The sequence below is a fragment of the Bubalus bubalis genome, chromosome 20 (assembly GCF_019923935.1).
Source record: "Bubalus bubalis isolate 160015118507 breed Murrah chromosome 20, NDDB_SH_1, whole genome shotgun sequence".
NCBI classification, from domain to species: Eukaryota; Metazoa; Chordata; class Mammalia; order Artiodactyla; family Bovidae; genus Bubalus; species Bubalus bubalis.
The window spans coordinates 41,260,620-41,287,114 of NC_059176.1; the positions used below are offsets into that span (position 1 = coordinate 41,260,620).

Sequence of the window (26,495 nt, forward strand, 5' to 3'; positions counted from 1 at the left end):
CGGAGGATAGCAAGTGTTGTTGATGAGAATGTGGAGAAACTGGAAAACTCATACACTGCTGGAGAGATTGTAAAGTGATGGAGCTACTTTAGAAAGCAATCCAGTGGCTTCTCAATAGGTCAAAGAGAGCTACCACACGACCCAGCAATTCCACTCCTCCGTATAACCCTAAAGGAGTAAAAGCATAGCTCCACACAAAACTTACCAATGTCCACAGCAGCATTTCTTGCAAGAGCCAAAAGAGCAGAGCAAAAAGAACCTCAATGTCCATCAACTGACAGACAAATAAAATATCCAGATACTGGTATATCCAAACAGAGGAATATTTGGAATATTATTTGGAAATAAAAAGAATAAAGTACTGGAACATACTCAAATGAATGAATCTTAAAAGCATGCTATGGCAGGGGTCTCCAACTCTCAGGGCATGGACTAGTACCCATCTGTGGCCTGTTAGGAAGCAGGCTGCACAGGAGGAGGTGAGCAGCGAGCAAGCGAGTGAAGCCTCATCTGTATTTACAGCCACTCCCCAACACTTGCATGACCACCTGAGCCCTGCCTCCTGTCAGATCAGTGGTGGCAGTAGATTCTTACAGGAGTATGAAGCCTGCTATGAACTGCACATGTGAAGCATCTAGGTTGCTTGCTTCTTATGAGAATCTTAACACCTGATGATCTGAGATGGAGCTGAGGCAGTGAGGCTAGTGCTGGGGAGCAGTTACAAATACAGATTATCATTAGCAGAGAGATTTGATGAGTCCACCTGTGTTGACAAGACAATGCCTGTTTCTGTGGGAGATATTTTTCAGGAGGATGTGCAGGAGACTGTGTTATGTGCACTTTTGTTGCCAATCAACACCACAGCTGCAGAACTATTTAAGCCTCTAAATGATCACATATCAGAACACTGAACTGGTCATTTTGTGTCTGTATATGCTCGGATGGAGCAGCTGCCATGACTGAACGGCTTCTGGGTTTCACTACTCACGTCAAAGAGGTTGCTTCTGAATGTGGGTCTCCACACTGCGAAAAGATTTCTTTTAGAAAAGCAGCCCCCACTGGCAGCACATTTCAGTGACACAGAATGGGTCACAAAACTTGCTTACTTCTGTGACATATTCAACCTGCTCAGCTAACTCACTCTATCACTCCAGGAAAGAATGACAACTGTGCTCAAGCCGGCGGATGAAGCGACTGCATTCAAAGCCAAACCGGAATTATGGGGGCGATGAATGAACACTGGGATTTTGATATTTCAAACAGTAGCAGAGATTTTTAAAGAGACTAAGAGTTTGAGCCTTATTTTCCAACCATGAAAGACCCCCAGGCTGAGAATGCATGGATCTGCCACTCACCTGTGAATAAGCCAGATGAACTGACTTTATCTGTGCTAGAAGATCAGCTGCTTGAGATCACAAATGACGGTGGCCTAAAGAGTATGTTTGAGACTACTTCAAATCTCCATACATTCTGAATTAAAGTCAAGGCAGAATATCCTGAGATTGCCACAAAAGCACTGAAAAGCCTGCTTCCATTTCCAGTATCCCATCTTTGTGAATCAGGGTTTTCTGCAGTGACAGCAACCAATATGAGATTCCAGAGAAGACATACTTGGGGTGTCACTGTTCCCTGTCACTCCCAGATGGGACCATCCAGGTGTAGGAGAACAAGCTCAGGGCTCCCACTGATTCTGCACTATGGTGAGTGGTATAATCATTTCATTATATATCATAATGTAGTAATAATAGAAACAAAGTGAACAATAAATGTGATGTGCTGGAATCATCCCAAACCACCCTTCCCTCCTCTTCCATGAAATCTGTCCCTGCTGCCAAAAAGGTTGGGGACCATTGTGTTAAGGGAAAGAAGTCAGTCACAAAAAAGACCACACACTCTATCATTCCATCATGTGAAATGTCCAGAGTAAGCAACTCTGTAGAGATAGAAAGTAGATTAGTTGATGCTTAGGGCTGGGGCAGCCAGTGGGTGTGGGGTTGCTTTCTGGGGTGATGAAACGCTCTAGACCTGATTGTAGTGATGGTAGCACAACTCTACGAAGGGAAGTGAAGTCGCTCAGTCGTGTCCAACTCTTTGCGACCCTGTGGACTGTAACCTACCAGGCTCCTCCCTCCATGGGATTCTCCAGGCAAGAATACTGGAGTGGGTTGTCATTTCCTTCTCCAGGGGATCTTCCCCACCCAGGGACCAAACCCAGGTCTCCAGTATTGCAGGCAGACGCTTTAACCTCTGAGCCACCAGGGAAGCCCTCTCTAATATATGAATACACTAACAAAAACAAAATGAACTGTACATTTTAAACAGGTCATATGGCTCACGAATTATATCTTCATAAAACTGCTATAAAAAAGAGAAAAGACTGATGCATACAATTATGTAAAAGTTAATTTTCCTATTTAATCAGAAGACACCTACACAAGATTTTTTTAAAAAATTCACAAACTTGGAAATGCCATTTCCTACACTTGTAACTGGCAAAGCACTGGTATGCAGTATACACAAATCCAGTCATCCCAATTCTAGGCACGTGCTCCAGAGAAACTCTGACATACGCAAACCAGAGGGCATGCACAGGGCTGTTGTAGCATCCATGTTCTTAGTAGAAATCACATTCATTTATTGCTGGGAGAAGGACACGTGCATGATGATTTGCTGGCTGAAGAATATTGTAGAGAAGTGAAATGAACCACAGCTATGCTGGGGCTATGGCTACAATGCAGCTGAGCCTTAGAAACTTGATGTTAAGTGAAAAAAAAAGAAAGTCCCAGAACACCACACACACAGAGTATATCATTTTTTGTTGCTGTTACTGTTTAGTCGCTCAGTAGTGTCCTGCAAATCCATGGACTGCAGCACGCCTGGCTTTCCTGTCCATCACCATCTCAGAATTTACTCAAATTCATGTCCATTGTGTCGCTGATGCCATCCAACCATCTCATCCTCTGTCTCCCCTTTCTCCTCCTGCCTTCAATCTTTCCCAGCATCAGCATCTTTTCCAATGAGTCAGCTCTTCACATCAGGTGGCCTAAAGTACTGGAGCTTCAGCTTTTACAGAACTTCACTTTCACAGAGCTCAAAAGCCAAACTAAGCAAGGCACAGTCTAAGCATACCCTCACCTGTGACACATGTACCGTTTGGACTGTGGTTACCCTGTGGGGCTGGAGAGGTGTGGGCAGGGTGGGGTTAAATTAATTAAACAAGGAGGCCATTAGGCTGAGGTGGCTCTACTGCCTTAGCAGCCCAGGTAGGCAAACCAAACCCAAGCCTGTAAATGCTTCAAGGTTAAGAAATCCAAACCTAAGGGCAGCCAATCAGGATCAGCTAACTAAGCTTTCCCAAATAAGGCAGCTGCTGAAGCAACAGCCAATCAGATCACTTCCTCACTTTGTTTCTGCTTCTCCTTTATAAAAGTCTCGCTCCTGTGTTCACAGAGCACTCATATCCACTTCCCTTTGGTGCTGCCTGATTCAAATCGATTTTTGCTCAAATAAATTCTTAAAATTTTTAATATGCCTTGGTTTACCTTTTAACAGTGGTAAGATGAAAAAGGAATACGTAAGTAATGTTGATAATTGTCTACTTTCTGGGCTGGGTGGTGGTGTCAATAGTTCTATTTTTATGCTTTTTAATAATGAACATATATGTTGTGGGAAATATTTTATATGCATTGAATAACATGTTTCAAAGGTAACAAAGGAGAAGTGAGTGTGCAGTCAGCTCTGGTTCTGCCGCATCTGATCTGTATGCGTCACTGAACCTCTCTGTGCTGTGTCCTCATCTGTCACATGGGAGCCGGAGGGGCATCCACTGTGAGGAGGCGGCTGTAAGGAGTCACGGAGGTAAAGCACTTAGAGCAGGTTCTGGCCCGGTAAGAGTTAACCGCTCTTGTAATTGTCACCATCACCCTTATAATCACCATCCTCCTCCTCCTCCTCCTCTCATTCCCCTTACCGTCACTATCACCATCATCCTCTCCATCCTCCCCATCACCATTCTCATCATTCTTACCATCGTCCACATCCTCATCCTACCATTATCCTCACCATCACCCTCCACAGGCTCCTCCTCCTCCTCTCCATCAACATCAACCTAACCATCATCCTCATCCTTCTCCCCACCCTGTCTTCATCCTCCTCACTATTTTCCTTCATAAGGTAGAAGTGATCCCCAGTGCCCAGTCCTCCAGTATCACTTCCACACCTCTCAGACAACCTCGCACATTCCACTGGTTAGTTATTGATGCGGGTGTCTTGTTGGCTAGAGACCAAGTCCTGAGACCAGTTTGCCTCCATGGTCCCCTCTGAGTTCCCACAGAAGGTAGGTCAGAGCCCCCTTTGTTTCAGGCACCATCCTCTCGTTTAGCATCTCAATGATCCCTAGCTACTGTTTTGTGATGCTCTGAAATTGCTGGCACACTGTCCTATTCCCTGGCAGAATGAAAACCCTCCAGTATCAGCAGGGGAGTTTTCAGACCACTGCTTAAAGCAATCTGGTCCTTTGATAGCTCAGCCCTCACAGCCCAAGGTGGACTGTGATCCCAGGACGCCACAAACACCCAGTGTTCCGTGGCTCCTCCAGAATCAGAATGGAACCCACCCAGGCAAGATGTAGGTTAGGGGCCACAGCAGGTAATGGTAAATGGGGGTGGGCCCTGGGCTGGAGGGTCACAGTGTCCACAAGAGAGGCCTGTGCAGAATCTGTCAGTCCAGCAAGCGCATGAACGGCTGCACTGATAATGTCTGCCCTCTCAGTCACACAGGAAGAAGTCCATGCTATGATGTTCACAACAGCCAGATGAGAATGCTGTTTGGAAAGTGATGATTACACCCACACTTTACAGATCGGTGTGTGACCTGACACCCAGAGACATCAACCGCTGACCAACTGCAGACAAAGTGTTGGGATTAGAACAATCCTGCAGTCTGTTTTGGCCACTGGCTCTGATGGCAAGAGCTACCAGATCAAAATAGATCAAAATTGATCAATATTTCAATAAAGTAGAAAACAGGTGTAGTGGGGAGGAGCAGCAGAAGAGAAAACCACCCACCTCGTGTCTCCTGTCCCAGTGCCCCAGTCTGCCTCTTGTTCTCTGAATCAGGAGAGTCCGGGTTCTGTGCAGGCCCTGCTGAGTGATGCCCAGACTGAGAATGGCTTGAGAAAAGGATAAAATTCAGCACTTCCAGGCACACCGTTCTCCATGGGGGTGAAAGCGGACCTGTTGGTTATAGTCAACAGGCAAATGGGCATCACAGAGCCGTGCCAAGTCACAGAGCCACTCCACGCCCCAACTGCCATGTCCAGGCAACAAACTATTCCTTTATGAGCTTGTCCACTGGCTCCCAGGTGCCCACACTGGCTAACTGACAGTAAGTTTTACTGAATCTAAACTCTTCTTTCATCCTCCAAAGAGGATCATTAACCAATTAGTTCCAAGCAAGAGTGTCCTCTTTAGCATCATGATGGTGGACAAGAGTCTGGCAGGGGGATGGCTGAGGTGGGCGAATCCCACGTGGGCTGGCTGGAGTGGCCACTGACCAGGTGTCTCCCTGGGAACTGGTGGGCAGGCTCTGTGGCCCGGATGTCCGGGCTACCCAATGGCTCATCAGCTCTTTCTTGGTCTGGCTTTTTTCTACCTTTCCCATCCTAAACTTTTCACATCAGCTCATCTTTTCCCCTCAAAAAAGACAAAAGGTAAAAGGAGTAGTATGTCTGAAATCTTCTCCATGACACCTTTGGCTAGCTTTGAAGGCCTACAGACGGTGTTCTCCTACTCTGACTCCAGGCCTGACACTGAAAGGACATGCCACTTCCCTCTCTTCTGTTATTAACAGACATCAAGGTGGTGACGATTAGATTATCAGCATTAACACGCATCCATGTTCACTTCAGGCCTGGCATTTTCCAAGCATCTGACTGTCGGGGGTACCAGTAACTCTGCTTTCCAGCAGAAAATGCAGAGAGAGCTTAAGTTACTGGCACTAAAGAGAAACACCTCCTTCACATCTTCATTTGTCAGATTTTTATCTTAGAAGGTGGTTCTGTTGCTTTCCATTTTGAGCGTGTATTTTTTAACTCCTTATTCATTCATAAACTCGTTCATTTAAAAGCATTGGTTTGATTCCAGCTTTTCTATTAATAATACGAGGGGCTCATTATTTTGTTTCATGACACACAAACATTAATGTGCTATGTCAGGAATAAAAAATCACTTGTTTTACATGCAGGAGGTCAGGCACTATCCTAGCTGCCGGGCCAAAGCAGGAAAATTACGGCTGCCTACATATTTTATCACAGTTGATACATTTTATTTTGTTAAACCCTCTTAAAGCACATTAAGTATTTAATTAGTTTTATTTCTCTTTACAACGATGGCATTTTATTTGTCGCTTAATGTAATTAGTGTAATCTTTGTTTTCCCCTTGAGTCGGCTAACACTTTCCCCTTTTCATTATGAAATGTTTTCTGTTTCCTTCCAAGTTCTCTCCTCATTTTAATTCACTCTCCCCATACAGTGTGCCCTAGGACAATTTTATTTCAGAAAACCGTCACTTCTTCCTGTCAACACTGTTTTCTCATTTTACTATTGTTCCCTATTTTCGCTTAACGTCCTTTCATGGCTATTCCGTGTTATGTGTTCCAAGTTTTATAACCCTCCGGCCTTCATTTTAATAGAATTAGGAGAATCTATAAATAAGATCAGCTTCTTAGAATAATGCTTTCCTTCTTCTCTGCTCTCCCTACCCCCGCTTCTCACACATGCCCTAAATTACTTACCAGCAGACCGGGAGCTTCCTCCCTAGGCAGACGCTCTGCGAGAAGCCTGACGTTGGTGGTCTCTGGCGCATCTGGTCTGGGGCAGCCCCTCAGTAAGGAGGGGCACGGCCCCAGTGTAGGGCATCCCCCCACCAGAACACCACTAGTCCGGTTCAATCCAACACTGCCTGGGTCCACAAGAGCTTCCACCAATGGCACCAATGGTTACTCCATTCTCGCAGCGACTACTGCTGATGACAACAAACTTTCCCATTCAGAAACGATTTCAATGGCTGTTCGTATTAACATCAAATGTTCATTGTTACCTGAAGGTCACACTACGTCTTTGAGATCAATGTATCGTTTTGCCTTCTTTTCCAGAAAACTTTTTAGCAATTGTTCCCATTCAGAACGATTTCAATGGCTGTTCGTATTAACATCAAATGTTCATTGTTACCTGAAGGTCACACTACATCTTTGAGATCAATGTATCGTTTTGCCTTCTTTTCCAGAAAACTTTTTAGCAATTGCTGATTGTTTTCAAATTGCAGCTGATAAAAAAATAATAACTTCTATGATTTAAAAAAGGGGGCTGAAAAGTCTGTATGATAATTCAAATCCTGTAACTATAGAAGCACTGCAGAACAGGCCTGAGAAGATAAGCAGCAGACCAGCAACCTAGACCTGCACCGCGGTGCCAGGCTGTCTGTGGAAGGCTTATCTCCCCTCTGCAGGAAGGCCCTCAGACGGCAGGCCTCCGCGCAGCACTGTGCCCTGGGTGCTTCTCTCCTGGCTGAATCTCTCTGTCCCTGGGCTCAGAGAGCCACAGTAATCCTGCCAGATGTGAGCATGACCCTAGAGCTCACCTTACCAAAGCATCCGTCCCCCAAGCACAGATTCCATGGGATTTCTCTGATGACCTCTTTGCCCCACTAAACCACTAGGCTTCTCCTCCTTATCTCTGAACACAAACTGACGAGCCTATCAGGACAGTAGGGGATTTCTCCTGAATCTGCCCTATGCCCACCACACCCCTAAGAGTCTTTTCCTCCCCAACATTGACTGTGGAAATTTACAAACATATAGAAAGCTGAAAGAACTGCAAACACCCACACACCCACCACTCTGACTGCCCCATTGACATAATCACTGAAGTGACTCACGTTTCTGTGTATCCAGGCCTCTGTCTATCTGTCAATCCCTCTTACTTCTGGTGCATCCAAAGTAAAATACAGTAACAGTACACTTCCCCTAAACATCTCAACATCCACACCATCAGGAGAGTTCAGCGTTTGCTCACAAATTTTTCTCCTCTGAAGTAAAATTTACATACGGCGAGATAAATAAATTTGTTTAGTTTTGATAAATGTTTGCACCTGTATGACCCCAAATCCCCTTCATGACAGAGAACATCGCCATCAGCACAGAATGCCTCCCCACGCCCCTTTCCAGGCAGTCCACATGTTACTTGCTATCCCACTCCCACAGGTGGGTTTTGCCTGTTCTAGAAATGAACTCTGCTTATTTAAGTTATATGCACAGTACATCATGTGAAATGTTGGGCTAGATGAAGCCCAAGCTGGAATCAAGATTGCCAGGAAAAATATCAACAACTTCAGATATATAGATGACACCACCCTTATGGCAGAAAGTGAAGAGGAACTAAAGAGCCTCTTGATGAAAGTGAAAGAGGAGAGTGAAAAACCTGGCTTAAAACTAAACATTCAAAGAACTATGATCATAGCATCTGGTCCCATCACTTCATGGCAAACAGATGGGAAAACAATGGAAACAGTGACAAACTTGATTTTTAAATCACTGCAGACGGTGACTACAGCCATGAAACGAAAAGGTGATTGCTCTTTGGAAGAAAAACTATGACAAACCTAGACAGCGTATGACAAAGCAGAGACATCACTTGCCAACAAAGGTCCGTATAGTCAAAGCTATGTTTTTTCCAGTAGTCACGTATGGATGTGAGAGTTGGACTACAAAGAAAGCCGAGAGCTGAAAAATTGATGCTTTTGAACTGCAGTGCTGAAGAAGACTCTTGAGAGTCCCTTGGACAGCAAGGAGATCAAACCAGTCAAACCTAAAGGAAATCATCCCTGAATATTCACTGGAAGGACTGATGTTGAAGCTGAAGCTCCAATACTTTGGCCATCTGATGCAGAGCCAACTCAGTGGAAAAGATCCTGATGCTGGGAAAGATTGAGGGTAGGAGGAGAAGGGGATGACAGAGGATGAAACAGTTGGATGGCATCACTGACTCAATGGACATGAGTTTGAGTAAACTCCGGGAGATGGTGAAGGACAGGAAAGCCTGGCATGCTGCAGTCCATGGGCTCACATACAGTTAGACACAACTGAGTGGCTGAACAACAACAAGAAATGAAATCAGATGACTCTTTGGTGTAAGCCTTCTCTTACATTCTGCAAAGTCTGTGGGGCTCACCCTGCTGTTACATACCAACTGTCTTCTCTTTACTGCTGAAGACAGATGCCCACTATAGGAACGTGACACATTGTTTATCCATTCTACTGGTGGACCGTAGACACTCAAAGAATTGGGATAAACAAGCTGAACAACCCAGGGAACTCCATAATCCTCTCGGGGAGAAAACAGAAGTGCTCCCCCACTCCTGATTTCTGAGAAACCAGCTAGGGGTCAGACAGCTGGTGACTCGATCTGACAGACAGCTACACATACTAGTCTGGTTCCCTCAGCAAAGCTCCACGACCTGCCAGGGAAACCACGGCACCAGCTCCTGCTGGCCACAGGAAGGCTGGTCACAGCAGCCAATATGTCATCTTCTGTTATGAAGATTTCTGTTAGGATACAGAAATCAAACTGAGCTCAATGTTCACAAACTTCCCCCAGAAGACCTGGGAAGAAAGGTGCATCATTTAGAAGGGATTGGGCAGTTCTGGTGAGATAGCTATTCCCTGGGGCCTGCGTGCACTGTCTGTAACAATCTTTGAGCATCTCTTCCAAGCCCAGGGTGCATGCAGGAATGCAGCCCTGCCTGGAGATTTGGAGCCTAACTCACACATCCCAACCACACGGTTCAAGTGAAACACAGACACGGACAGGAGGGAAGCAGTGGCAAGCACACAAACAACTCCCTCGGCTTTGCCAGGAGAAAAGAACTCTCAATGCGCAGGGGCAACCCCAGGAGGAGGCTGAGCGGCTGCCTGGCCCCAAGACAAGCCCAGGCTGGCACAGCCATCAGCTCAGACCATGCTCAAAGACTATTAGTGATGAACTTCAGGAAAGGAACCAATTGCCAGAAAGTAAAACCAACTTTCAGGCTTCTCAGGTGGTGTCAGCAGTAAAGAATCCACCTGCCAATGCAGGAGGAGAAGGCAATGGCAACCCACTCCAGTACTCTTGCCTGGGAAATCCCATGGACGGAGGAGCCTGGTGGGCTACAGTCCATGGGGTCGCGAAGAGTCGGACATGACCGAGCAACTTCACTTTCACTTTTCACTTTCATGCACTGGGGAAGGACATGGCAACCCACTCCAGTATTCTTGCCTGGAGAATCCCAGGGATGGGAGCCTGGTGGGCTGCCGTCTATGGGGTCGCACAGAGTTGGACACGACTGATGTGACTTAGCAGCAGCAGCCAATGCAGGAGACGGAAATGACACGGGTTCAATCCCTGCATCAGGAAGATCCCCTGGAGAAGGAAATAGCAACCCAGTCCAGTATTCCTGCCTGGAGAATCCCATGGACAGAGGAGCCTGGCAGGCTACAGGCCATGGAGTCACAAAGAGTCAGACACGACTGAAGTGACAGCTGGTTTTAAAACCAGTTGGCTTGAAGACAGGCGTTTCTATGGAGTAACATGAGAAGAAAACACCAACACATGCAAGACCCTTTGAGAGTAAAAGTAAAGGTGGGAAGTGGAAAGATGCTCCTGGTTAGGTTTTGGAAATGCACTTCCTTGGCTGGAACAAGAGTGACACAGCTTGTCATCATGCAGGGTGGTTAGTCCTGGGCCTGGAAAAGAGCCTCAGAGATGAACTTCTAGGGGCAGCGAAGCCATTCTACCTCTGAAATCCTTTGGATTTCAGGTCTATTTGGTGTGAAAAGCAACAATTTGGTTTTCTGATCTTCCTGGTGTGTCCATGTATCAGAGGAAGGTAGAAAACCACATTCCTTGAAAAAGCAAACTAAAAACAAAACAAACAAACAAAAAAACCTAGAAAGTAGCAGAGAGATCATGTTGTGTAAGGACATGAAACTCCAGGAACAGAGAGCGTTCATTCCCATAAATGGGCTTCCTCTCGTGCTTAAATGCAGGGTGTGAGGCTCTGGGATGGGCAAGTCATGGCATAGAAACTTGCTTAAGCCATGGAAGCAAGTCCTGCTGCTGGCCTGTGGCTGACAGCATCACATTCCTGCAAGAGAGAAACTAGGAGACGTGCAAAAGACTGTGAACAAACTCAGGCATGAATGGCTACTTTGAGGGCAGGACAGAAGTAAGGTTTCTTTCCTTTTTATAGAAATTAGGTTTAACCAAGAAGAACCCAAGGAGGGATTCTTATATAAACTTGCTTATGTTTAGGAAAACAACCAAAGACCAAGTCGTGTGTTAGAAGAAGTGCCAAGTGGCCAGAAACAGACTTAGTTTCCCGTTTTGAACTCTGTCCTCAGTCGGACAGACCTAAAGAAACTCTGACTGGGGCAAGGAGGCACAGACCCAGGTACATGGGGTCTGACAGGGCTGCAGGCATGCGAGAGGACACGTGGACAGTTATCAGTGGCACCGAGGCAGTGTCCCAGGGGTGATGCCAGCCCGATGCACCTTCCCACCCAGTCCCCTGCACAGTGTCAGGCTTCACACTAGCACTCGACAAATACCTGCTGTACCTCTGGTGACACCACACCCAGGACGTCCCTCACTCCCCAGGTTATGCTCCCCTTCCCGCCAGGCTCCCCTGGTTATCCCCATCTCCTCGCCCAGCCCTGCACCCCTCCTGACAGCACACCTCTCAGGGCTCAGCCAGTGGGAGGCGCCAGGAGGGTGTTGCGTCCTCGCTGCCTTGGCGCCCACAAGGCTCTGTTGACCCTGCTCCCCCTCCCTCTATCCCCTCATGCCAGCGTGGGCAAAGGCTCCCACGCTGCTGGCCCACAGCCCTAGTGGTTCTCCTTACCCCGCACACATGCCTGGAAACAGCCCCGCCGTGACCATGCCTCTGTCCGAGCCAGCCAGCTGGGTTCTCCCCCATGGGAGGCAGGATGACGCTCCCCCTCAGGCCAGCCTGCTCCCTGCTTCTCCCCACTTTGCTTTTGACAACCATGGACCTTCAAAGTCTGGCTCCAAAGCCACTAGTCACAAAGCCACCCCTGATCCTCCCAGGGAAAATCAGCCCCACTCTCCTGTCATCCTAAAGCAGGCGGGTCCCACCTGTGTGTTCCTTGTACTATTCCTCTGGCAATGGTTGCTTAGTTCTCTTCTGTTGTCGACAGGGACCCTGCCTTGTTCACTCAGTCACATGAGTGACAAGCCCAAAGCCCTGTGAACAATGGCAACTGTGCATTTTACCTCCAAAAACAAGCAGCCAACACACCCTCTGAACAACATTCAGAGAAAAGTGACACAGGAGAATCTATTTACAGACAAAAGATTCATAACCACAAGAGAGTGACGGCACCTACAGATCATCAGGAGAAAAGAAAAATAAACCACTGGAAAAATGGGCAAAGAATATAAACAAATCCTTCAGAGAGGAACTGAAATGATTCATAAGTTTATGAAGAAGCATTTAATTTTAACAGTAATCAGGAAAAAAAAAATAAAGCATATTAAAACAACCATGAGAGCTGATTTTTACCTGTGAGAATAGTACTGACAATCTCCCCAGAGGACCACTGAGGGCCTGGTCTCCCATCTACTTTCTAGGGGTGGGCAGTGTCACCTGGCCCCACCTGCCTGGACCACCCCTTCCTCCCTCCTCCCAGCCGTGCCCCCCCTCACCCCCACCCCACGGACTCAGCTTTGCCTCAGCAGCTCCCCGGCCTCTGGAGCCAGACCACCTCAGCTCAGATTTTGGCTCTGGTATGGGCAAGCGCTGCAATCACAGACAAGTTACTTAACCTTCCTGTGCCTCAGCTTCCTCTCTGTAAACAGGGGATAATGACAATACATACTTGCAGGGTTCTTAAGAAGATTGAATGAGTCAGTTCAGGGAAAGCACATAATAAGGCTCAAGAGGTATCTGTGATTATTACAGCAAGTCCCCAACATATAGACGAGTTCCACTCTGAGAGGACCATCATTAAGTCCAATTTGTTCCTGAGTCCAACAAAGTAAGCCCAGGTGCCCAACTAACACACTTGGCTATATCGTAGTGCACTGTAATAGGTTTATAATACTTTTCATACAAATCTCAGATAAAAAACAAACACAAAAGTAGAGAAAACAATTTTAATCTTACAGTACTTTGAAAGCACAGTAGTACCAGCAGTATCACCACTGCGTTAACCTTGCTTCTGGGCGTCCCGGGCTTGAGACAAAGACGCCGCACTGCTGTCCTCTGTACAGGACTGTGCACTCAAGTGCACAAGAGCACAACCACGTGTAGAGGGTGCATGCACGTGACAGCACACACCAGACGCACGAACTAAGTCACCTAAGTGGACGTGTGAACGCACACTCACATCTTTGAACATTTACAACTTGAAGGTTTGTATGTAGGGGACTTACATATTCACTACTCCTATTTGTCTTTGCTATTATGTAGCCTACAGAAATTCTCATACAGAGAAGAGGAACAAGAATGATCACTGCAATGTTGTTTATGATACAGAAAAAAAAAAACCTGGAGAAAAATCAAATAACATGAATGAATAAGGCAATGCTGTAACCAAATATGTGGCTCCAATACAACAGCTTAAAACTACTTCAAAAGAGGGAGGTAGACCTCTACGTACTTCAGTAGAGAGCTTTCCAAGATGTACTGCTGGGGACATCTGGCACGGCCCATTCACCCTCCGTGAAAACAGGACACATGGACACTAACATGTGGGCGGGTGGTGTTGGAGGAGGGGTCAGTTGAGAATGGGATGAGGAGAGGCAGGGGATCTGGGGTCCTTCTCCTTATGTATCTTTCACTGTTTGAATTCTCTGTGAAGGGAGGATATTTACACAGCATACCAGTAGCTTTATCAAATAAGGAAAAAGTGCTTCATAGAATCCTTGTGAGCTAGACTGACACATGCCATCAAGTACGGGACCCTGTGGAAGGTGGGTGATGCAGGATGGGGCTGGGGTGTAACCAGCATGGGAACCAGGTGGGCGAGGCTTGGCAGCAGGTGCGGGGGAGGAGAGGGCAGGGAACCTGTGCATCACCCCACCCAGTGCTGGCATTCTCCATCAGCAGCAATATGACCTCACAAAGAATCCACTGACCTAAATGTCAGGCAAGATTAGGTAAGGAACCACCAGGGCACTGAACATTCATTAAAAATTTCACCACAAAACAGTTACAGACCCGGGAGGTACACCTGCAACATCTGTGCAACACCATTGGCCTAAAACTGTCTGTACACGTGTGTGTACACCCATATACCCAGATATACAAACGAACATGCATGCACACACGCACACACCCACACAGTCTAAAAAGCTAAACGATAAGAGGGCACAGCCCAAAATGTTAACAGTGTTTATCTGGGACAGGGGTAGAATTATCAATGATCTTTTCTCAGTGTTTTTTGCTCTTTTCCATATTTTCCAACTTTTCTACATACTGTATTCTTTGGTATTACACAAAGAAAATCAAGTAACTACACAGTTTCATGGCCAGGCCAGGCCACTCTGGGTGCCACCCTGGGTCACAAAGGCCCTTCTCTGCGGTTCTGCTTTCTGGCTGGGTGTCTGCTGGACAGTTCTCTACTCTCATCCAAGGTGGAAAACACGGGGGCTTCAATGGGCCATGGGAGGTGTCCAAGGGAAGCTCCCTGCCCTGAGACTCTCGGACTCTAGAGGTCAGGAGTGCTATGGGCCACCTTCATTCCTGCACATGAATGTGTGCCTAGTCACTTCAGTTGTGTCCGACTCTCTGTGACCCCATGGACTGCAGCCCACCAGGCTCCTCCGTCTATGGGATTCTCCAGGCAAGAATCCTGGAGTGGGTTGCCATGTCCTCCTCCTGGGGATCTTCCCGACACAGGGATTGAGTCCACGTCTCTTGGTCTAACCTGCACTGGCAGATTATTTACCGCTAGCGCCCCTAAGCCTCTGAAGGGAAGCCCTAGCCCAGGGACCTGGTAAGAAGGGAGGGTCTGAACGTGCAGCTCAGCCCTGCCCCTCATTGGGAGGGTGCCAACATCTTCTGGACATGAGGCACTGCTATATCTCAGTCTTTCCTTTGCCCGGACTGCACCCTCTGCCTCACCAGTTAGGAAACCCCGACTGCAGCCCCATGGCCACCTGCTCTCCGCAGCCTTTCCCAAAGTGGATGCTGGAATGAAAGCTGCCTCTGTGGAAAGCCTTGCTCTAACGGGTCTGAGCCTCAATGAGTTACTCAGCTGCTCCGTGCCTAAGCTTGCTCATCTGTGTAACAGGGTTAATAGGGCTCAGGGGTGATGATCACAGCAGTGCCTGGTGAACAAGGGCAGCTCAAAGCCAACTGGTGGCAGTCGTGACAGAGGTCCTGGGACCCAGTGGCCAAATGACCCAGTCCCCCGGTGCTTCTGGAGGTGGTGTGGGAGTGGACAGCGGGCCTGGGACCAGACCACAAGAGGCTGTGGGGTGGTAGGGAGACAGGCTCCCTATCAGGCCAGGGCCCTGGAACTTGAAGACCAGAGCACTGCCCCACCAGGCAGCAGACAGGGCAGGAAACAGCACTTCAGTTAGTCCTGAAGAGGGGCAGGCTCTCCAGGTGGGCTCCATGGGAACGGGTGCCCAGGTTAAAGCAGCAGCCCCAAAACAGCAGATGAAGAGAAAGAAAAGGCATGTGGCACACTTCCGGCTCAGCGAAGGTCTGGACCAGCTGGGGTGTCTGGCAACTGTGAGGGCTCTGGGTGGGGATGGAGAGGCAGGGGGCAGGGGGGACAGCTCACTCCCAAGGGCCACACAGTTAGGCTCCGCTACAGAAGAGCCTCTGTGATTTCAAGGCAGGGAACGAACAGCTTGGGGTGGGGAATGGCACAGGGAGGCAGAAACCCAGGCGCAGAGAGGAGGCTGCAGGCACGACCAGGAGGCAGAGAGGAGGAGTCGCAGACGGGCACCAGGGAGGAAGGAAGGGGAACCCAGTGATGCCCTGGTTTCCGACTTGGAGGATTATGATGGGTGAGTGGAAGAACAGCCTCTTCTCCAGACCAGGGGACCTTAGGCCCTTATCTGACGAGAGGGCTCCCCAACTCTGCCCCTTGCTCCCTCCTGCCCCAACTGTCCACCTCGGGGCATCTGACAAGGATCACAGGGTGGGCCAGGTCCTTTCACAGGCAATGATGGTTCTGGTGGAATGAATACAGGAGGTCATCTCTGAGAACCATAGCACAAACAAAATGGGAAGCACCCGACCACGACACTGGACACGGTTTATTCACCCCTGTGGCAGACAGGCCCTTTCTCCCATTGAGCAGACCAACAAGGAAGACGGCGCCAGGGGCAGGAAGTCATGAGGCTCCAGGGAGGTCAGGAAGCTGAAGCCCACAGCCCCTCTCTGGCCAGGTTGTGCCCCACAGTGGCCAGGACTGTCCAGCCCTGCAGAGTGTGTCTGGTTTGGGCCCAAGCGGCCAAGGCAGAGACAATGAGCCTGTTTCTTCTTCTCCATGGTCCTACCGTCTTGACACTGAGGGCATTGATGGGCCGGTTACCATGGGAACTCAAGCTGCAGATCCGGTCCCATCCCATGAGTACAAGGCTCCCTCCCGAGAGTTGATGGCTGCTCATCCCATTCTGTGCGGTGCTGGACAGGGCCTCATGCCTGCCACCAGGTCTGCAACACTCCACAAGCAGAGACACTGGACCACACACAGACGAGGACTCAGCAGGATGACGGGACCCTATAGGGTGGTGCGGGGCCGGGGTATATAGCCGACCAGACTGGGGGGCAGCTACAGCATCACAGGGCAGCTCCTCCCCCCGCACCATGGAGCTGGGAGGGGCCCGCCAAGAGGTTCCCACAAGCAGGGATCCAGATAAGCCGTAGAGAGGAGACGGTTCTGTCCAGATGCTGAGAGGAACCTGATTGTGCTCAGTCACAATGCCTGCACCCTGCCCCCCATGAGAGGCTCTCCCAGGGGCACCTTCCCCTTGACTCTGAGGGCCCAGCACCCAGGGAAGCACTTAACAAACACAGTCTGAATCAATATGGGCATGTCTGCCAGGCACAGGTTGCCCTGGGCCGACGGCTCTGCCCCAGAGAGACAGCTCCATCGGACCTCATCCCCGGGAGCAGCCAGACAATGGGTGTGAACTGAGGTGCTCACAAAGCACAGAGTCCAGTGGAGGCACAGACAGGCCGGCAGACAGCACTACAGAGGCCTGGGAGCTCAGGGGCATGGCTGCAGAGCAGCAGCCAGCCAGGAAGGACAAGGCACTGACCGGGAGGGCTGTAGAAGGAGAGAGCCCTTCTCGCTTGACAGAACAGCACCAAGGATGCCACGAGGAAGCAAGTGCAGAGTGAGGGGTCTGCCCAGAGCAGAAGGCAGTAGAAGGGGCAGGAGGGTCTACATGCCCTGGACGGGGAGAAGTGGGGGAACAGGAGGCCAAAGAGAGAAGCGTGGTTACAGACAGCACAGGAGGCATGGGAGCAAGACAGTGGCGGCACCCTCCAGGCCTCCAGCTCTGGGTGAACCGGGATCCACAGGGAGGGGGAGGAGGGCCCATCTAGGGGAAAGCCTCAGACTACGAAGGACTGTGTGCGGCCCCTGGGGAGGGATGGGTTTTTCCCTCCACCATGGAGATTCAGGAGTAAGCCTCAGTGTGAAGCAGAAGGAGCCAGCAAAGACCATGCAGCATGGATCACACCAGCGCCGGCACTGTACGCACACTCGAGGCTGGTGGGTCCACACGGGCCCATGTGTCAGCGGCAGCACCCAGCTGAAAGGCTCCTCGCCCAATGGCTTACCCGTCTGAGATGCAGGGTGACGGCCCTCTGCCAGGCGGGTAAGCAGGCAGGACAGTCAGAAGGGAGGGCTTTGGGCCCCAGCCTGCTGGTTTGTAATGTGTAGCAAGTCACGCTTAACTGGACCGAGGTCTCCTCATGGTGAACAGGCCCAGCAGCACCTGCAGGTCAGTACCAGGCTCCATGGTGACAGCAGTCCCAGGGAACCAACGGCCAAGGCCAAGCACACACCAGGGTCTCCAGTCAGTGCCAAGGCCATGCTGCAATCCCAGCTGGAAAGGACAACTCGTGATCGTGAAGGCCTCCATGGGCAGGGTGCTGGCTGGAGAGAGGGGCGCCAGTGCCAGAGGTGCCAGAAAAGACCAGAGGAACTGCTTTCTAGAGGCCAGACCTGTGCAGGAGCCCAGAGATCCTGAGGACCCTGGAGTGTTCCCCAAAGTGTAGACAGTCCTGTGTAGTCCAAGACCAGGGAGGGGTCCAGACAACCCTCAGGCTCTTCCGCTCCACCAGGACCAACACCCTTGGCCTCTGCTGGGAGAAGTTTAAAACAACTTTCCCAATGGGCCATAGAGCTGGCTAGCCCCCTGGCCGGGTTCTCAGTCCTCGGACCCTGGCCTTGGGGGCTCTCCCAGTGCCATGCATTGCAACTCAAGCTTTTCTCACCTCCCCCAACTGTAGCCCCAGTGACTCACCATATTGCCCATCAAATAAAGCCCTGTCCACTTCAATCCATTACCATCTGAATGAAGAGGGCAGACAGGAACATGTAATACTACATGACTTTTGCAGTCCCAGTTCTGTCTATCCCCATCCCCCAACCACGCCCCCCGCCCCCACCCCGCCCCAGCTCACACCAGAAACTTGCCCTTGCTGTTCATAGACCATCCAGGAGTATGGCTCCCAGTTGAGAGCATAAGAGCAAGATAGCCTCCAGGTGAAAACCAGTACCTAGTGACTGCTGTTCTGGGCTCCCCTTGTCCCTCCCAAGTCCCCAACACTCACTGGAACAAGTTCCGGCCCATCACTTCTAATACCTGGCTAAAGCTTCAGCTTGCTCCTGGTTGTAAGAACAAGCTGTGTGCAGCAAGACAATTTTCCTCTGTTGACAAGTGAATGACAAAGGCCCACCTGAAATTCTGGGCCAGGTACACTCAGCTCAGTAGCTATTTTAAGTAAAACTATTTAAGGAAAGTTCAAAACCATTTATGGCTCTTAGATCTTTCAGGGCCCTGGCAGCCAGCCTGCTGTTTTATGCTCAGACTCAGAACCAACAAATTAGCTCAATACTCCAGGCAAAGCAGAAATGCAAGGGCAAGCACAGAGCCTCAGTGCCACCCTTAAGATAAACATCACTTCTAAGAGCTGCCGACGCCGTGCTGCTGTATCCAGTGGGGGCCAATGGCTTGCTGCCATACTTCTCATGTGAATGAACAACCTGTCTTTTCTCTGAGTGAGCAACGTCAGAGGTGATGATGTAGGCTGGGCTGAGGCCACCTCTGCCGAGAGCTGACCTGACAGAGAAAGATGACTGGCAGAGCGGTGCATGGGCTCCAGATACAGCTCCGTCCCAAGAACCTTGTGACTGCAGCCAGGACTTCTGTTTCTCCAGGTCACCGCTTCCTACACAAGTGGACCAACCCAGCCTGGACTTTAGTCTCGGTAGGGCATTCTCACCTGAGCCCACGGGTGACCAGCCTGAGACTTTAGGCAGGGCCTTCTCACCTGGGCCCAAGAACAGTCATACATGGGTATGATGTACATTTTTCTCCCCCTCCTTTAACACTGCACGTGTATATCTGTGTGTGCATGTATGTAGGTGTATGTGGATACATGTATATGCATATGAATGTGCATGTGTATATCCATGTACATATGCATGTCTGTATGCAAGTGGGTGTATATAATATGTTCTGACACACAAAAAAGTGCAAAATGCTTAAACATAATTTTGTATATAACTTACATATATTACACATATACATATATGCCTCGCCTTCCCAGGTGGCTTAGTGGTAAAGAATCTGCCTGCCACTGCAGGAGAGGCAGGTCCAATCCCTGGGTCAGGAAGATCCCTTGGAGAAGGGAATGGCAACCCAAATCCAGCATTCTTGCCTGGAGAATCCCATGGACTGAGGAGCCTGATGGGCTATAGTCCAAGGGGTCATAAGAGTCGGACATGACTCAGCAACTAAACAACAACAAATACCTATATGCTCCTAAAGTGGATTAGGAATTAGAACATTGCAGATTAAGTTTGAAATTCTACTAACTAGAATTTGATGTGGATCCTTCCAGCCCAAGCTTCTATACTTTCACTAGCTGTGTAAGCATTCCTAAGTTCTACAAAATGGCTTAGTGTTTTTTAAAAGTTTACATAAATACTATTACACTGTGCATCTGCAACGTGCCGTTTTCACTCAACATTAATTCTGGGATGTGTCTATGTAGATACACACCTAGTTCCCTCTTTTCTAAGTACTGTTGAGTACCCTATGGTGTGACAACTTTTCTCCTCCATTCTTCTCCTGGTGGTATATTTAGGTGGTGTCTCCCTTCATCTAGAGATGACCCCGTGGACACTCCTGTACAAGTCTCCTGGGGCAGCAGTGAGGATCTCCCAGGCTGAAGCCAGGACGCGGACATGCTGACATAACCGACCTCCTATTGCTCTCCAATCAGCTGTACCCACTGCCAATTCCTGGCTCCTCCGCAGCCCAGGCAGCCCTTGATGCTGACACCATCTCGGTCTGCCAACCCCACAGGCGTGAAGTGGGACGGCCACCTTAAGGCCCATCAGTTCCCGGGGAGGCTGGGCACTTTTTCTTACCTGGGTTTGCCTTTCATTCAATTCCCTATTCATATATACCTCCCCATTTGTCTACCTGGCACTTATCCTTTTTCTTATTCATTTACGTATGTTAGTTGCTCAGTCGTGTCCGACTCTTTGCAAACCCATGGACTGTAGCCCACCAGGCTCCTCTGTCCATGGGATCCTCCAGGCAAGAATACTGAAGTGGGTTGCTATTTCCCCCTCCATTATTCATTTATAGCCTTTTAAATAATCTACACATGAATCTGTTATACGTTATAAAATACTGTTATATGTTATAAATACTTCCTACTCTCTTATTTGGTTTTTTAATGTTGCTGCTGCTGCTAAGTCACCTCAGTCATGTCCGACTCTGTGTGATCCCATAGATGGCAGCCCACCAGGCTGCCCCGTCCCTGGGATTCTCTAGGCAAGAACACTGGAGTGGGTTGCCATTTCCTTCTCCAGTGCATAAAAGTGAAAAGTGAAAGTGAAGTCGCTCAGTCGTGTCCGACTCTTAGCGGCCCCATGGACTGCAGCCTACCAGGCTCCTCCATCCCTGGGATTTTCCAGGCAAGAGTACTGGAGTGGGGTGCCATTGCCTTCATGACACCTTTATTATACAGAACATTTAATGGATCAATCTCTTCCCTTCTCTATTTGATCTTTTTGTGTCTTGTTTAAGAAATCCTTTCCTTTCTCAACTCTCTTACACTGTTGGTTAGAATGAAAATAGGTGTAGCCACTATGGAGCAAAGTATGGAGAGTGTTCAAAAAACTAAAAACAGAACTACCATATGACCCTGCAATTCCACTCCTGAGCATATATCTGAACAAAACTATAATTCAAAAATATACATGCAGCCCTATGTTCATGGCAGCACTATTCACAATAGCCAAGTCATGGAAGCAAACTAAATGTCCATCAACAACTGAATAGATAAAGAAAATGTGGCACATATATACAATAGAGAAGGAAACGGCACCCCACTCCAAACTTCTTACCTGAGGAATCCCATGGACAGAGGAGCTTGGCACGCTACTGTCCACAGGGTCTCAAAGAGTTGGATGTGACTTAGCAGTGAAATAGAATACAATGGAATACTGCTCAGCCACAAAAAAGAATGAAGTGGCAATCTAAAATATGACACAAATCAACTTACCTACGAAATAAAAACAGACTCACAGACACAGAGAACAGACCTGGGGTTACCAAGGGGAGGCATGGTGGGGGAAGGATGGACTGGGAGTTTGGGGTTAGCAGATGCCAATTGTTATCTATAGGATGGATAAACAAGAAGGTCCTACTATATAGCACAAGGAACTACATTCAGTATCCTGCGAATGAAGAACATAAAAAACAATATTTATGTATGTACAACTGATTCACTCTGAAATTGACCCAATATGTAATTCAATTATACTTCAGTAAAATAAGTTATAAACAGAAATCCTCTCCTTTGCTGATGTGATGAAGGTCTTCCCCAATGATACACACTCAGGCTCTCATCCTATCTGGAGTTCCCATACAGAGTGGGGGTGAGGGTCTGCTGCCCTTCCCTGTGGAGACCTGGCTCTCTCAGCACCATGTCCTGGACTGCCCAGCCCTCCCATCCACAAGAACCTCTTTGGCTCACACACAAGCTCCCACATATGCCTGGGCTGGAGTCAATGTCACCTACGGACACAACCATCACCAGGCCATGGCAGAACTGCCATGACCACTGAAACTCATGGTGGCAGACACTGCCCTCCCCATCTTCCTTCTCGGAGTCATCTATGGTATTTGTATGATTTCATATTCAATATAAAAATCTACTTGCACTAAAACTAGCTTATACTGAATTTACACATTAGTTGAGGGGACCTGTGACAGTCACCTCTCCCATCATGAATGTAATCTCTCTCTCCATCATTCTTGCCTTCTTTTTCCCAACACTTTTTTACAATGTTTTATAATCCTCTCCACGGGAGTCTGACACTTCTCTAGGATTGATTCCTAAGTATCTAACAGCTCTTATGCTGTCCTCGCAGCTGTGGCCATCGTCAGGGGTCTCTTGTCAATCAAGCCCCCACTTCTCTCTCTCCTTAGTTCTAATAGTTGGCCTCTGGGTTCTCTTGGATTATCCATATGGTTAATTTTGTTATCTGTCAAGACTGACATTTGGCTCTTCCCAATCTTTATTCTTTTTTTGGAAATTATGTTGCATTATCTGGGATTCCCATTATAATTCGTTGAGGGGCAAAAAAGAAACATGTTTGTCCTGTTCCCAATGATGTATATTTTTAAATGGAGAGGATCCAGAGCCTCTCTCAGACTCTGAAAGGGATCCATGATTCAAGACAGGTGAATAACCACTTGAATCATTTGACCTGCACCACACAAGATAAATGGGATCAGGTCCATGGTTGTATGAAGGTAAAGTCAGGGTTTGAGTGCAGCAAAGACCAGGATGAAGAGTCAGGGCAGGCACCGGGCACAACACCAGCTGCCCACTAAGGGTCTAGGGAAGGTCACTCACAGGAAAACTGGGAGCCAGGAACGTGGAAGGAGACAAAGCATAGTACAACCATCAGAGGTGACACACTCTGCCGTGTGGACACAAAGCGCTCCCAGCCCTCGCTTCACCATGGCTCACTCACCCATAAATCAAAGCTAATAATATATACATCTTATTTATGAGTCACAAATTCTCCTGGCTGAAGAAGGCAAATAAGGTTTTTAAAGAGTTCTTATTGAGTAGGTAGAGGCCGGACTGCTCCAGGCCTTTTCCACATTAGCAGTGCACTTGGGGGAGGTGGGGAGGAAAGCTGCACTGGGAATACAGGGTAACAGGCCCTCCTTGAGAAATCACACACGTGTACACAAACACACACACACTCACCTCCAAGACAGCTCTTATCCCCTGGGTGTGTGACGGCCTCCTGCATTAGTCCCAGCAGCATCCCATTCCCAGGCTGAGTGCCAGGCTGTGTGCAGCCCACCTCGGCTGCTCTGGACATTCCCCAGGAGATCCGGGGGGAAGGGTGCACAACCCAATGAAACCTCTCCCACAGGCAAAGCAAAGACAGCAGGCTTCACTGCACAAGCCCCTCAGTAGTGGGATGCAAGTTGTTTGAAGATGGGGTGTGGTCAGGGGGCTGGCGGTTCTGATGCCTGAGGGCAGGAGTGGTAAGGGGCCTCACCAGGCCTCTACTGCAATGTTCGGGAGCTCCCTGCTCAACTTCAGTTTCCCTCTGTTCACTTAATTATAAGAGCCAGGAACCCAGGCACTTTGTAATTTACTGTGCCATTAAAGAGTCACTTTTAGCTGAAGACAAACTGCCGGGCCACCTGGGCGGAGCAATGAACTGTGGCAGGAGCCGGGCCTGAGCCAACAGGGGAAGCAGGCGCCAGAAGGGCACCAAGAAGTACTTTCTTCATCTGGACTGTGAACCAGGAGATTTAGGAGCCTCGGATTTAGGAACTGAAGCCAGTGCTGCCCAAAGGCAAATCTTAAATTACAGGATGTTTGCAGAGACCTGAGTGTTCAATATACAACAAAAAGACACACCAAGGACATGATGGGTTATTTCAGACACTCTCTGACTCGCGCGGTGTGAAGTACAGTTCAGACAGCAGGATCTACGTTTCCAGAAGGCCGCACAACTCACGTTAGCAGCGTTCGCACCGGACTTAGGATGCAAAGAAATGTCACTCACATCAGAGCCACACCAGAGGTGGCCCACTTCTGCCACGGATAATGATGAAACTAAATTTAACGCTGGCTGGTGGCAAGGTCTCAGTTATGAGCAGGCGCGTCCCTGTCACTCCACTTGATCCTCTAAGTGTGTAGTTTGTTGGAGGTTTGCTCAATGCAGAGAGAGGTCCCCCGGTGGGCCCCCACCAGCCATAGATCAGGATCAACCCACCGGGCTGGGTTGGCACAGGAAAAGGGAGCCTGCCTCTGAGGTCCTATGGAGCTACCCCACCCGCGGTCCTGCCCCAGGCTTGTCCCCTCTTGCTCGCTGACAGCACTCCTGCGAGCCAGGCGCGGGAGTGGTCAGGCCCCAGCAGGTGCTCTGCGGCCCGAAACACTGGACCGTCCCGTCCCAACCACCTGCGCAGCTAAGTACACAAGGTCAACGTCCCGACACGCGGGCGGATGGAAAAGAAGGAAGAGACCAGCCTAAGGTCACACGACCGGTCCGCAGAGAACTGCTATCAGACCCGCCTACCAGAGGCCCAGAGACGAAGCCAACTCCCCCCACCCCTGCCGGGGGCCTCGAGGGGATTAAAGGGTGGACCCTCGCCTCTGGCTGCGGGGTCCAGGCCGCCCGGAAAGCCTCCTCGACTCCGGCCGCCCTCCCTCCGAGAGACGCGGACGCCGAGGGAGCGCACGACCTCAGTCCCCACCTGTGCGCGTACAGGGTCCGGAGCCCCGCGCCGCCCGTCTAGTTGGAGGGCCGGCGCCGATGGGCCGGGTCGGCGGCTGGAGGACCTGATGGGACACGGGAGGACGGCGCTCTCCACGGGCTCCCCACCCGCGCGGCTGGGCAGGTGTCCGCGTGGGGGTGCTGCCCCGTTGGCCGCCGAGGACCCCGCGCCGCGCTCCGGGAGACTCCTCACAGGGCGCCCCCTCGCGCCGCGCCCGCCGGCGGCAGCCAAAGTTTTGGGCGCGCGGGGCCACCGCACTCACCTGGCCCAAGTTGAGGTAGCCGTGCGCCGCGGCCACGCGGTCCGCCACGGCCGGGCCGCCCAGCACTTGCACCGCCCAGTGGTTGGTGTAGACGGGGCGCGGCGGCGGCGGCGCGGAGCAGGCGGCGGGCAGCGCGAGTAGCAGCAGCCAGCGCCAAGGGCGCGGCGCGAGCGGCCGGAGCCCGGGCCCGCCGGCGGCCCTCGAGTCGGGGCCCGCGTCCCCGGCGCCGGCGGGGGCGCGGGGCGGCGGCCGGGGCCCGGGCGCGGGCTGCGCGCGCGGAGGCATGGCAGTGGCAGGCTCGCGCGGCGCCGGAGCGGCGAGTGCGCCGGGGGGTGGGGTGCCGCCTTTTAAAGCCGCTCCGCGCCGGGGAAGCGCCGCCGCCGCCGCTGCGGGCGGGAGCGAGGGGAGGAGGAGGCGGCCGCCGCGCGTTCCCGCCCGCGCGGCCCGGCAGTGCCCTGGCCCGCGCTCGGTGGCCGGCACCCGGCCCTCGCGCGCCCTGGGCAAAGAGCTCCCCCCTCACCCGTAACTTCCCGCAGACTAAGGGGGCGCTCGGGACACGCGTTCCCCCAGCGGCCGGAAGGGCCAGGGCATCTCAGGTGAGTCCCACTCCCAGCCTGGTTGCCGGCATCTCCCTCCCGTCGGGGTGCCTGGGGGCCTCCGTCATTTGCCTAACAGTGTTGGACCTCCTGCACGCAAAGCCTTACTCGTCCCCGCGTGAGAGCGCGGCTCGCCTGAGTATTGGGCGAAGAAACCACAAGGAAAGACAGGTCGGCCCCGCTGAAAACCAGGCCTGACAGTGGGACACAGCAAGGGGGCCAGAGACGTTTGGCTTTGGGAGGAACCTCGGGGACAGCCCTCCTGGGGGAGGACGGCGCTGTGGGTCCCCAACTGTCCATTTCCCAGCAGCGCGACCGTGGGCAAGCTGCCACCCCTTTATCTGTGAGTGCAGTGACAACAGTCATCTCCCCGGTGGCGCTGTTCAGAGGATGACAGGAGCGCTGGCCACGCACCAGCTTTTGTTGAGTGTTTGTATGAGCTCTGGCCTGCCTCGCAGTAGATCACTAGTTGTGCAGACTTCAACGCCACCCGACCCCCACTGCCCGACCCTGGGACCAGTCAGGGAAACAGTCAGTGGGGTCTTCCTGGCT

The 26,495-nt window shown here is 50.4% G+C and overlaps 1 protein-coding gene across 2 annotated transcripts in view; it reads right to left on the reverse strand.

Annotated features, from left to right (window-relative positions):
• Positions 1-25,632, reverse strand: part of PCSK6 (proprotein convertase subtilisin/kexin type 6) — a 169,924-nt gene extending 144,292 nt beyond the window's left edge. For both annotated transcript variants that reach the window (XM_025271642.3, XM_025271641.3), the window contains exon 1: positions 25,348-25,632. In XM_025271642.3, the coding sequence (XP_025127427.1) occupies positions 25,348-25,632 (285 nt within the window). The remainder of the gene's footprint in view (positions 1-25,347) is intronic.
• Positions 25,633-26,495: the final 863 nt, after the last annotated feature.